At 42.6% G+C, this 13,804-nt stretch overlaps 1 protein-coding gene across 6 annotated transcripts in view; it reads left to right on the top strand.

Moving 5' to 3' along the window:
* The window catches only part of CELSR1 (cadherin EGF LAG seven-pass G-type receptor 1), a 161,743-nt gene that overhangs the window by 107,764 nt on the left and 40,175 nt on the right, over nucleotides 1–13,804 (top strand). For all 6 annotated transcript variants that reach the window (XM_033058071.1, XM_033058070.1, XM_033058067.1 and 3 more), the window contains exons 6-9: nucleotides 6,240–6,397; nucleotides 7,307–7,470; nucleotides 8,513–8,638; nucleotides 13,187–13,353. In XM_033058071.1, the coding sequence (XP_032913962.1) occupies nucleotides 6,240–6,397; nucleotides 7,307–7,470; nucleotides 8,513–8,638; nucleotides 13,187–13,353 (615 nt within the window). The remainder of the gene's footprint in view (nucleotides 1–6,239; nucleotides 6,398–7,306; nucleotides 7,471–8,512; nucleotides 8,639–13,186; nucleotides 13,354–13,804) is intronic.

Genomic DNA, 13,804 nt, shown 5'->3' with positions numbered 1-13,804 from the left:
GCCTAATGAGCGCCAGGGAGCCGGGCAGGGGCACCCTGGTGTGGCACAGCCTCCAGCCTCCAGCCTCCAGCAGGACCCAGCACCAGCTGCTCCATTTCCCCATTATTGCTGGAGCTGGAAGCGTTAAAAAGCAAAGAGCCCCAAAAGGTATACGGCATTTTCCACTCAGCACTTTTAGGGGTAGTGGGGTCTGAAGCAGCACATTAACAGAAATCACTAGGAAACAGATTCTTTTTAACCTTTAACCACTTCAAACAGCCAATAAATCATTAGCTACTAATTAACAAAAACAGAGGGGTAACTTACTGTCTGGTAAGCAAACTCTTGGAATCACTGAAAGGCTGGCACTGACTTCAGGATGGCTTTTCTTCTTACACATTTGCACTTATTAAAAAGACAAACAAGCCAAGCTTTGAATATTAAGCTATGCCATGCAGAGCATTTTGCTGAAAGATCGGCTCTCTAGAATAAATATATTTTTAATGTGTACAGTGAGCTGAGCAAATGCAGAATTTACAATATGCAACATCTGACCCCCAAGAAAATAGGTCTCCTCCTGGTGCCAAGTGTAACAAGGTAGGCTGTGTCCCATCTGCAAGCAATACTGGTTTGCATTTTTAAAGTCTTGGCCATACTTACAGTCTGCTGCTGAATCATCTCCTCAGCTCCTTCAAAATACTCAATAGGGTGGCTAAAGCAGACGGAAGAGCTCCTGGCCGAAGTCTGTGCTGGAGAGCACAGCCTTCAGTCTGTGCTCAGGGAATATCTGTTGCGTTGGAACAATCTCTGATGGCTGACAAAACCACTCTCCCTCTTCCCATCTGTGAGAAAAGTCAAATGGCAAGTTTTTATCTAAGAATGGAAGTTGGAAAAAAGTTTTCTGGTTGAGGAAATATTTGTAAGACCTCTGGAAAAGGCTATTATCTTACAGATTAACTAATAAAAGGGTGAGATCCAGGAATCCAAGTGTCACCACTGCTGCTGATTGACTAAACAAACATTTTAACTTTGCAGTATTATTATTACGTGTACAGACAGTATCTAGTCTGGTTTAATTTAAAATAAGTCTGCCAAAGATTGGACTACTTGCTTAAACCGCTCCAACAATTTTGCATCCTGATTTGGAAACAGTAGGACATATGATCTAAAATACAAGGGTTAAGTGTTTAGGACAAGGGCTCCCATTGTCTGTTGATCTGTATGTCTTCTCCATTCACTGTGCATCGTTACACCAGCTGTGTCTTTAATAAGTAACTGTGTGGGCTCTTGCAGTTTAAATATTTACTTAAACATAGTAGAGAATCCAAATGAAACTGAGATACATGAGAATATCCACGTCTGATGTTCTAAATAGGATCAGAGTGGGTTTGTGCAGTAGATTTGCAAACTATAAGCAGATGTGTTTTGATGACTTTCTCTCCTCTGGTCTCCACTTATAAAACACAAGTTCACAGATTAAGCTTCTCAGGACTTTCCCCTAAAAGAAGCTACATGTCTTTCTTGCTGTTGAATTTATGTGGAGAAGTCCAGATATTACTCCGTAACTGAGTTTCACAAAAATTGGATTTGGCATCACTAGTAAAATATCTCCGCAGTGGTGTTCTCTCACTGCAATCTGAGACAGTCACTACAAGTAACCAAAGAGATTTCCATCCCTTATTGCAGCTCAGGAAGGTAGCTCCCCCAGGTCACTGCTGAGGACAGTAGTGTTAGGACACTGTTATCGCTGCTATGGTCAGAAAGGGAGCTGCAATTTTCAGAAGACATCCTAAGAGTCTGTCATTCCTCTAGTCACATTTTGCCTGTGACTCTCTGGGCAAGGGTGAATGTCATGGGTTAGACAAGAGATGGGAGATTGCCATTCACAGATCAGAACCACTGATCTTCATGAAAGCTCAGTGAGACAAAGTTTAGTTTCATTACACTGTTTACTCTTTTAGGTACTAATTGCCATCACTTGGGGAACATTAATATAGTTCATCTTGGTTACAGATAGAGAAGAGGGTAGGAGACTTACGCTGTCACATGTGGATCCTGAAGCAGGACTGTTTCTTTCTCTTCTCCAAGTGACCCTATATGTGGCTATAGCATAAAAACAATAACAACATTAATTTCCTTATGAGATGCACAGAATGTTTGAAGAATCATCATGTGATGGTGATAAAACACTGCAACACTCAGGGCTGCTTTTTCCTCCTTTCATTTGAGTCCGGGAGTAATGGCCTTCTTTCATGGTTTGTTTAAGGGAGACCAGGTTTTCTCTCAGGCACTGTTTGGTACCTCTTCTTGCTACTCTGTGTTACAGCATGTGGTCTTTGAAATTTGAATCCCAGCTTCTTTCTTAGAAGCACTAACTGAAAAGGCAGCCTTTAGGGTTAGGCAGCGAAAGGTAAATTTTCAGCTCCATGAGCAGGAACTCAGTTACATGACTTGCATTACTATTAATGGGGGTCATGCTGGTAAATTCCTGTCCACCACATTGCACATTTACTCATGAGTACAGAATTGGCACAGCTAATGAAACTTGCCTTTCGGGTAGCATGTGTTTCAGGAGATGGGTCTGACAGGCAGAAAGGACTGCTAAGTACCCAGATGAAAGTCTGGCTTTTAACTCCTTGAACATATTTCCAGAAAATAATAGTGTGAATTAATGCTGGTTAGTGTTAGCTGTTCCTACTGTTAGGGATCAGTCTTGCTCCAGTAGGATTTCATTGAGGCAAAGATCATGCCTGAAATGTGAATGTGTGTGCTGTCATTTAGTGTTGGCAATTCACTTTCTGGTTCATTTTCCAAGTGCTACTTACAGTTACTTCTTTTCTTTCAAACATAGGTCAGTCCTCTGCTAACACCAGCTTCTATAATCATAAACAAATAAAGGAGGTTTTTATCATTTTCAGCCCTGCTACTTTCCCAAAAATGATCCCTCCAATGGCTGAGCATCACCTGGTGATTACCAACCTACATTACCATGGGCATCTAAGACCCCTTTATTCTTGTACTGTGTCCATTGCAGTGATGGCATCTTATTTCCAAAACTCTTCTCCAGCCTATTTACTTTGCTAGGCTAAATGTGCCAAGTCCATTTTCCCTGTTTGATATGGTAAACTTGGCACTGCTCTGGCTGCTGTTCTGTGCACCTGCTGTAGTTGGAAGGTATTTTTAGTAAATGAAAACAAAACTGCCCAAATATTCTATCCTGTTCAGTGTCAGTTTCAGAAAGAAATTTTCCTTATATGCAGCTGTGCAACAACCCAATGTTGTATTGCCTTTTTAACCTTTTAATCTCATCATGGTTCCTTATTGTTTAGTAGTTAATTAGTAGGGTTGTTTTATTGTTTTTCATCATTTGGTGCTGAGAGTCTGAGTCTGCAATGGGAGTTTTTGTCACCAAATCCCAAGTTTCATGTAGTGGGATTCATTCTCCTTCTTGCATGCACCTATTCAAAATGATTTTTTTTTTTTTAAATGTGTGATTCTCTAAATATCCTGTTCATGACCAGTAACCTGTATTTAACATTAATCAAAATATTTAATGAATAAAATCTGTTCCATGATTCATTGCTGAAGGAGCTCCTAACTTGGGCTTTCTCTGATAAACTCTTTTATTTATTTCTCATTATTTCAATTAGAGTATTTCCTAAACTGTTAGAATACGAGTGATGTGTAGTACTTGCCACATATTTTGAGTTCATGTCCCGTTATATCACTCAGAAAATCTCTCTTTCATTTCCCAGTAACATATTCCTGCATTTTGGGAAAAGCCTGTCAAATTCTGTCAAATGGGCTTTTTAGCATGGTCAGAAAATCACCTTGTGTTTGAACTAAGCATGGTTTGAACTGCCAATAGATTTCATTCACTGGAATATTCCCTTTCTTCGTGGTTCTGTGTGGTCATCAGAGCCAAAGGGGTGCCAGAGATCTGTACTGCAATGAGCAGTCAACATCTAGAGAAACACTTTTCAGTTTCTATGTTAAATATAAGTAGAAAAAAATCAATTTACTACTGCAACTAGTGACTGTGAAGGAGCAGCTGCAAAGTGCTGAGTCTCATCAGGTTGCAATCATGATTAACATTGGGCAGATCCCCCCTGCTGAGGGAATAAATACCCTGCCTTTGTCAAGGCTCCCATGTAAGAAACAATAGATTATTTCAGTGAAGCACAAGAACATAAATGTTAATCGAATCATTCCTCTGAATGAATAGAAGTAGCACCCAGAATGTAAACATTTTAATTTTGGAAGGGAAGGTCTGCCTGTCAGTTAGTTTTTCACGTATTTTTTCATTTACTTTGAAAAGCTGTTCACTAATGTTGCCATCATTGCATACAATAACATTTTCAGCACTTCAAATACGTATGTTTCCTGTCTTTCCAAGCTAGGCAGTGGCAAAGTCCAGGGAGTATCGGAAAAAATAAAATCTGCCTTAATACCACTCAAGAGAGGTCAAAACCTTATACTGAGTAACTGCCAAACTATGTGATCACGTTAGTTCTTGGTAGAGGAAATGGAAAATACTTTTCAACTGGAACTGACACCAGGAAACATATTTAAAAAATGTTTTTTATACATTGGGATAATTACCCTTAAAAAGAAATCTGCCTCTATACAGATGATGAAAGTGGCTGTAAGTATTTTAACAAATTTATGTGTGTGTGTAAGTGAAACAGAAAGAGGTCATTTATCCCCTTACTGCTTCCTTGTTTGCTGTACAAATAAGCAATTTCAGAATGCAGTCAAGCAGTACATGTTTTAAAGCAAGTGTACAGCAAGCTACAGATGCCCAGCCATCTTCATTTTCGTATGGATACAGCTATTGTTGATTAACACATCCAGTAAATATGTTTTGACTTTCAGTGTATCTGGTCAGACCTTGCTGACTTCGTTCCTGTGGAGTGTCCCTTTGCAAAGCCAGTAGAGTTCAGCTCAGTGCTTCTTTTGTACCCATAATGACCTCAGCAATCTTGCACCAGTGGTAGATGAAGACCCCTTGGCTCAGTATGAACACTAAACATGGAAACAATTTTCTTACAGGATTTTCTAGTTCTTTGCTGAGGCTGCTATGCTGCTGTTTATACATGCACCCTTTTTTAGAGTCCTAATGTACTTCTCCACTGGACAAATCTGTGTCTTGAGTTTCTGCACAGCAAACATCATCTCCTGTCAGCCACTCTGGGATACATCTCATCAGTGACAAAATTAGTGAGGATGATGAAGGATCTGTTTGTGGTGGAAGCACAGAAGTTAGTTCGATGGCTGGTGTTGAATTCATGGTGGTCCCTTAAGAAAGCCTGTCTGTTTGGGTCGCTGAATTTCCCCACTCGGTAGGTGCTGCAGTGGGGAGAACAGCACTGACAGCAGGTGATTGGCAGAGTGAGCCAGTAACAGTGGAGGTGTGAAGCTGAGTGTGATAATTCTAGCTTTGTTGCTCATATTCACCAGGGCACATTGTGACTGGGTGGGCAGGAGTTTCCTACTGCCTGGGAGAAGCAGAGGTGAGGAAAAGCCAGTGCTTTTAATACTACTCTAGAACACAGTTTCTTTCCATCTTCCATGCTGCGCCTGCTGTGTCAGTCTGTGTGCCTGCACCAGAGCAAGCACAGATACATCCATTATTTTTGATTGTCCAGCTCCACAGGTCATTGGTCTCTATTCTCCTGTAACTAGAAACTGGGGGCTTCTCAGCTGACCCAGCAATGGGCTGTGGTTTTTTTTGCACTCCATCTTGTAGCTGGAACAAGCAGGTTTCATCCAAGTTCCCTCCCAGTCATCAGACAACACCTCACTATAGCTTTTATAGAAGCCTGAGCTCAGTTTCTGGTAGTCTTGACAGAGTATGCCCATCAGAGAAAATGTAATTTAAGCCTTAGCTGTAATAATACATATTTTTAGGGTTTTCATTCTCTTGAGGTGAAGAGGTGCAAAATGAGCATAATTTATTAGAATTTTCTATGCAGAAGTGAGAAAACACCTGTTTGATTCAGCTGTGGAAAAGACCAAAGCCTCTTCTGACCACCCTGTGTATCATACTGGGCATGTGTGGACTCTGACTGAAGTCATCCATCAAGGTTTTTCCTTGCCTAAATGTTGTGGGACAACCTAATTTCTGCTGTTTTATTTACATCTTCTATTTTTGTCCTCTTTGGGGGGTAGTAACAAGTATGTTGTGGAGCTGACTGACCCAGCATTGAAACCCCATGTGTATGTAGCACTGTATGACATGTGCCATTTGTTTTTTGAAGCCAAACATCGGGCGGTTGGGAATTCCCCATGGGCCCTCTGGAGAGAAGGTGGCTGTGGTGACTGTGGATGACTGTGACACGGCAGTGGCCGTGCGCTTCGGGAGCCTCATTGGAAACTACACCTGTGCTGCCCAGGGCACTCAGACTGGCTCCAAAAAGTAAGCATTCCCTGTATTTGTGTTTTCCACTCATTGCCTTTTCCAGTGGAGAGTCAACAGTGTGCAATTAACCACTGAGCACTAAGTGATTAACCAGTAAGTTGGAAAGACAGATGGGATGTAACAAGAAAAAAAAACAAAGTTTAGTTTGGGACATGGAATTACTTCCATCATTTAAATTAAGAGTCCTATCTTAAAAGGAGATAGAAATAAAGGATAGAAACCAACAACCATTGAAAATCTTTGGGTGTGAGAAAAGGTTTCCTGTGAAGAAAGGAAAAAAAAAATAGTACTTTTGAGTTTAAAGAGGGGGTGAACAGCAAACAGCATAGGGGGATATAAAGTAATGAGTGATAGCAAAGAGACAATTGAGATATGCATGGTGCTCTAATATCCCAGGAGAAGGGCACACTATAAAAACTGGGGCTAGTCCAAGTGACCATATGATAACACTTCTCACATAGTGTGGGGTCATTCAGTAGAACCTACATCCACCAAATGTCATTAAGAGTGAGATCTTCAGAGGATTTTAAAAGGGTTGACACTTTATAATAATTAACTCGTTATATAAAAATGTACCACTTCCCAACCTTGTGCTGAGCAGCATCAGCCAGTCCCTGCATGACTGGGGTCATAAAGAAGTGTCCTGTGACTGCACATTTTTCTCCAAGTTTCATTTTCTTCTGCATACTAGCAACTGTTGTGGACAGGTCACTGGATTCTATATGCACGTGACAACTCCTAAGTTAGAAGTTAGTGTTACTGGACAGTCCTTTGATTACGAACTCTGGAAGTGCTCATGTAGCAGCGGGAAGTGCAGCTTAAATGTGCTTATGGAAGCAGTAGGAAAAAGAACAAAACAAAACAAATTCTTTGCAAGAAATTATGAGCATTTCTTTGTTTCTTCAGATCTTTGGACCTGACTGGCCCTCTCCTCCTTGGTGGTGTCCCAAACTTGCCTGAGGATTTCCCGGTGCACAACAGGCAGTTCATTGGCTGCATGAGAAACCTCTCCATCGACAGCAAGCCCATTGACATGGCTGGTTTCATTGCCAATAATGGCACTCTGCCAGGTATGGGCAGCTACTACCCCAAAGGTCAACACCAGAAAGGTCTCTGGCACAGCTGTGTAGGTGGCATGGCTTAGGGTGTTGAGGAGGCTGGCACTGTGAGGAGCCCCAGGAAGGGGAAGGGGACACAGGGTTCTGAAATGACCGTGTCCCCCTGTTAGCATTGTTGAGGGCAAAGCAGCTATGGGGCAGGGACTTCAGGTGCTGTATGGCATTGTGCTGCCATTGTCTCCGGCCAGACCTCACTTGTTTGAGCAAGGTGCAGTCCACACCTGTGCCAGGGAAGCATACAATAGCCCGTGGCACAGGGCACACTTCCAGGATTCAGCAGCACATTGGAAAGGACTGGGCTTGTTTAGACTTTCTGCATTGCTGGGAGTTTCAGCCAGGAATTTACTCCTAAATTAACTTTTTGTCTTCTGTTTTTAAACTACCTAATAAATGTCATTTTGCTCTGAAAGCCAGTGGGATTAGTTCATGAAAAAGGCAGCACTTACAATGACTTTTTATTAAATTGTGTTTTTTCTGTAAATAAAATTCTGCAATCCCCAAATGTGAAACCTGCTTCATGGAGCAGCCTGTTGGAGGTTCTGATTTGATTTCCATTCCTTGGATCCCTGATCAGGATTAGTTCCAGTGATTAGGTGTACAGAATGTTCTCATCATCCTAAAACTGGCTCTTACAGACAAAAATGGAAAGTCCCTTCTGTCCATGCTGCTGAAGGTCTGTGTAAGAGCTAAATTGCACTTCTAAAGTACGTTCTATCGATTGTGGATTAAGGAGGGAATCATAGCATATGCCTTTGATAGAGAGACTTGTCTTTATGCATTTGACACATCATCAGCTTGCATAAACTTTTGCCATCCACATTTTGCTTCATTGCCTTCTAACATATTTTTAAAGAAAGGAAAAAACCCAAACTTGTAGTAGTCATGTCCTCTTTTTACATAAAACCTTGAATTTTTCATTTGAGTAATTGAAAAAGTCATTCTGAGCCTTTTTCTTATTAAAACCATACAAAGTGATGGTCTTCCTAAATTCCAGGCTGTGCAGCGCAGAGGAATTATTGTGAAACCAACTGGTGCCAGAATGGAGGCACGTGCATCAACAAGTGGAACACGTACATCTGTGAGTGCCCCCTGCGCTACGGAGGGAAAAACTGTGAGCAAGGTAGGCTGCAAAGAGCTCTCTGTGCATTGTCATTGTGCACAGCTCATTGCCTGTCATTGCCATCTCACAGCATCTGTGTCCAGCTGTGATGCTGAAGGGTAACAGAAGATTGCAGTTGAGACTGTCACCCATTATCTATTTGAAATAATTAAGAGATCCCCCATATAGTAGATGACATACTGTCATGAATAAGAGCAGCTTTCATTGATTTATTTACATAAGCAAAGTAGTTCCAAATAACTTGGCTGCATTTAGTAATTTGTTTATAGTAAAAATGCCTGATCCTAAGCCCCTTTAAATCAGTGGAAAGAATCCTGCTGACTTTACTGGGCTTTGACTCAAACTGGGGATGAATGTGCTGTTTTAATCACCACTTTTTTGGCAAGAAGGCTTTCTGTGCTAAGAGCACTTTCAGTTTTACTGGATTTCTCTTTGATTGAACACAATGTGCATATATGTGTGAAACATCATTACCAAAGGATAAGGAAGGAGCAGCAGGTGAGTTTATAGGGTGTGAAGAACTTGCAGTCAGTTTTTTCCCTAGAAGTGAGGAGTTGCCTGTGTGAGGAGTCCCATGGGGTTGGTGCTGTAAGGTGGCTGCTCCTTTAGAGTCTTCCTGGATGCTTCCAGCAAAGAAAACGTGCTTCTACTGGGCCAGGTCTAGGTAGTGGCAATTTCTCTTCCCTTCCCTGGGAAGCAGCAATATTAGCTTAAGAGGAGAGGACACATGGTTAAGTTTCTGTCTTGGAGATAAAGGTTTGCAGGGTGAAGAACAAGGAAAAGCAATGATGGAGACCTTTTCCTATGCTCCAACTCACACAGAGCCCAGAGCTGTTATTATTGCCCCTAGACTGGTACCTGCTTTCTGTAGCAGCTCCTCAAATATTTGTATGAAGATCTAATTTTTCCATGTGTCTCATGTCAAGTAGGTTTGTTGGTGAAGTTCCTGTGCTTTCTTCATGATTGGCTGTTCTCTGTGCTATAAACCCACTCTGGTGTATCCTGAGAGGAATGCCAGGGCATAGCTATGGAGTGTCCTGTACTGGTGTAAATGGAGAGTACTGTTACCACATGCAAAGATGTCCTTCCCTCTGTTTTTCAAATGGAAATTTAGAATTTGATAAAATGTTTGTTTAATTTACTATTTTCTTATCCCAAACTCAAGACCAATCCACAGTGTTTAGGATTTAGAAAATCATTTAGGAGCTGCCCTGTAGCCATCCCTGGAAACTCATTTTAAATTCAGGTGACAGAGATGATGGCAGTCACAGCAGCACTGCCTCCCCCCATCCCAGCTGTCACCTCTGCCTCCAGCACTGTGCATTCCTCCTGCACATCCCCTTTGTCACCCCATGTTCTTGCTGATGATTCAATTTGTGGGGTTTTTCTAATAGTTTGAAGGCAGCAGGCTGCTTGGTCCTTTGATGATATTTGTGGGCCAGTGTCTCTGCAGAAAAAGTGTAAGCCAAGAAAGAAATAGAATGTGACCAAAGATTACAGGAGCCCACAGTTAAAGTCAGGAGGAATCATAGATACACTATATTCCTGTCTTTCAAATTGCTTATTTGAATGCTCAGCTATGATCCTGAGAGCATTAGCTATTATTAGGCAGCTATTTGTTAAAAAGTCTTAGATAGAATATTTGTATTTTTGAGTATAAGTGCTGCATTTCTTCGATCTCTTTGGCAGTGCTGGTTCTGAGGACAAAGACTTTGGCAAGTTACCAATTTGCCTTTTTTTCATTTCCTGCTCTTCAGCAACTCTGGGATCTGGTCTGCACTAGTGAGGATGGGGTGTTTTGCCTTCACCACCCTCCTAGAACCTGTTAACTCACCTTCTGTCAGCTCCCATCTCCCTGTGCTGATATATAGAAAGGAGATAAAATTAAGGAAAAATTAGTTTCACCTTTATTGTAATTTAATTGTTTTAAACTATGATGTGTTGCAATTCTGTGAAGAAGATCTAGCAGCTGTGTCTGATTCACTCAGACAGTGAAGGCCAGTGTCGTTGCACTAGCCTTGGGCTGAACACCAGAGATCTGCACCTAAATATAAGCTTCCACATGTCCAGCACCCACACTGCAGGTGACATCCAGTGGGATGTTGGCAGCATGTTTCCTTGGGCCCTCTGTCTCCACAGGGAATAACTCTCACACCTTCCTGCTGGCCTGTTAAATGTAAGACTCTCTTTGGAGTGAGTGTGGCTACACAGGCAGTGCTTCCAAGTGACAAACCCTGCAAACTCCATTAGTTTGCATCACTGCACTGCCCATGGCAGGGAGGTGCTGGGAAGCACGTGGGCCTCTGTGATGACGGGGAGGTCAGGTCCCATCTGGGGACAGTGCATGTGGCCAGCCATGGACACTCCTGGTCCCAGGCATGAGGAAGGACTGGGAGAAAAAGGGAGGTCAGAGGGACTGACAAATGGGAATTTCTATTTATCTAGCAGGGGAAGGTGCACCCTGGCCCCAGGGATGGGAGGGAAATTAGGAGAAGGTGTGGGAAGGGAATGGTATTTGCAAGTACAGAAAGTCACCACCAGTGAGAAAAGGAAGAAGGTGGCTAATTGCCATGCCAGGCCAGTTCTCCCAGGAGCAAAGGCAAAATGCTTGCAGACAGCATTCCCAGCCTTCAGCAGGTGGGAAGCACAAGTTTGCATCCTGCCTCTGTGCTCCAGAGGCACACAGGCTCAAAAGTTTCAGCAACAGTCCAGAAAATCAGTCACAAAGTTGGAAGCTGGGGTCGTTGTGAAGGTTAGCAGGATAGAGGAAGGCATAGGTTGACTTCTGCCCAGGTGGAGCAAGGGAAAATAACCCTGCTCAACACCAATGTCCTGGTTACTTTTACACTGATGTGGTGCAGTGTGGGCTGATGAATTGTGCCCTGGCCCGGACAGCCAAAACTCAAGCACTGTGTTCAAGTTTTGAGCGACCTAAGGGCATCTGTATCTGGTGACAATCTTTTTTTCAGTTGCCATCTGGTTTTCAAGAGCAGGCTATGCTGCAGTTCCACCACATGCCCTCTCTGGTATGTGTGGTATGACTGCAAAGGGGAGATCACAGGCTGGAGCAGGAGGGAGAAGGGCTGCCCCTTGGAAGTGCCTGCCCTTAGCCTGATGTGGGGTGGTTGGTAACCACATCTTAAGGAGGGGCAAGTCAAGTTACACCTCTGGCTTGACTACCCAATAGTTCCTGACTTTTTGTTTCTCACAAATGGGGAGCTAAAGTGCTTGCACTTTACTCCAACCCCCTGCACTCCACTCCCCACTCCAGCCTCTCCCTTTTCAGACACCAGCAGGGCAGACATACAAGGATTTGGGGTTTGGCTTGATTCCTCAAAAAATGTAACATCACATCAACTTTACTCCATTTTCTGCTATGGTGTCATCCCTCAACCTTCTTCTAAGGACTTACCATTTCATAGTAACACATATGCATTTGTATATAATTATCTCTCCTACTACAAAAAATCCAGAAAGTGTCAGCAGATTTGGTAGTGTGGAGCAGAAGGGGAAAGATTGTTAAGCTCTGTCATTTCACTGACCAACATGGACTCAGCACATGATGAAATGAAAGGTTGGGTGCTAATCTGTGGTGGCTGTACCCAGTCTCTAAGGCCTGTTTCCACAGAAGCTGCCATGAACTTCCCCAACATGCCCATGAGCAAGGATGTCTGGCAGAGGCTGACTGCAGGTCCCACAACAAGGTTCCACATGTGGTGGAGGTGTCATACGAGGTGTTGTAAATAGCACAGATCTCCCATGGCTTAATTTGTGCTTCTAATCAGTGGGATCTAGTCCATGGGACTGTAGCTCCTGTTATCCAGGGTAACCACTTTAAAAGTCCAAGGGGATGGATTTTCCTCTATTATCCATCAGCAGAGTGCTTTCTCTTGAAGGCTGTCATTGGTGTCACCCTGTAGAAGCTGTGCTTGTGCAAGGTTAGAGGGGGGGCAATTTTGCAGGTGTCACCTCAGGATATTTAAGGCAGATGATTTAGGCAATTCCACACAAACTTTCTCCCTGTGAAAAGGCTGTGTAGCTGGGACAGCTGAATAATCTGGCCCTGGAGTATTCATAATTAATTCAAATTTCCTGTTGCCTCCCAGCCTTTTCCTGTATTTAATCTGTTAATTAGAAGCAGGTAATCAAGGTTATGTTGAAAACATCTGGAACAACTGTTGCCCTCACACTTCCTGCTCTGTCCACCCACTCAACAGCAGAACTGTATCAGCAGAGATCCTGAGCTTACCTTTCTAGGAACAGCTCTCACGTGGGTAATGCCACAGCAATGTGGAGGTGCTGCTTTTGAGTACAGGCACCAAGACAAGATGCCTACCCCACAACCAGGGCAGGTTGTAAATTTGCAGTATTGTCAACTGTTTCACAGTAACTCCCCTAGACCAGCTCTTCATCCGTGGTAGTTTGAATATAGCTCAGTGGAAGAGGAAGTAGCTCCCTTGTGTCATCACTGTGACATAGCATCATTTTCCCTCCTAACTTTTGTCCTGAAGGATAAAAATTGTTTCTCTTTTGTATTTTGATCCACAGCAATGCCTTCTCCTCACCGTTTCAGTGGTGAGAGCATTATCATTTGGAGTGACCTTGACATTACCATCTCTGTGCCGTGGTACATCGGGCTGATGTTCAGAACCAGGAAAGTCAATGGCATGCTCATGCAAGCCAATGCTGGGGCTGCATCCAAGATCAACATTCAGGTAAAAGGGTGGCTGCCTTTGGTTAGAAAAGAATTAATACTCCCCCAGCAGTGGATATAGCCAGATGAACCACATAGCTTCATCCTCCTAACTAAATGCATGTCAATAAAATATCATTACTTTAGCCTTTTACAAAGATCAGAAAGTGAATCATCAAAATATCATTATAAGATTCATATTAATTTAAGATTATTTTTCTAGTCAGAGGTAGTATTGGGCATTAATATAGATGTAAAAAATGGATCTATTGCTTTGGGGGCTTTTTGCCCAAAAGGGAAATTGAAGTTTGAATGTCCAAAGTTACACAAGGAGTTTTTGCAAGCATTCCCATCTTTACTCTTTGGGCTTTTTTTCATTTTGGGCTGTCTTAGGAAAAGTTGTTATCTAGCTCTCCACCTCCTTCTGCATCAAGTACAAATATGTGGCAAAAATAGACATGATTTTACTTTTT

Source organism: Catharus ustulatus, chromosome 4 (assembly GCF_009819885.2).
Source record: "Catharus ustulatus isolate bCatUst1 chromosome 4, bCatUst1.pri.v2, whole genome shotgun sequence".
In the NCBI taxonomy this organism is placed as follows: domain Eukaryota; kingdom Metazoa; phylum Chordata; class Aves; order Passeriformes; family Turdidae; genus Catharus; species Catharus ustulatus.
The sequence above is the reverse complement of the archived record's forward strand: the minus strand, read 5'-3'. Positions and strand labels throughout refer to the sequence as shown.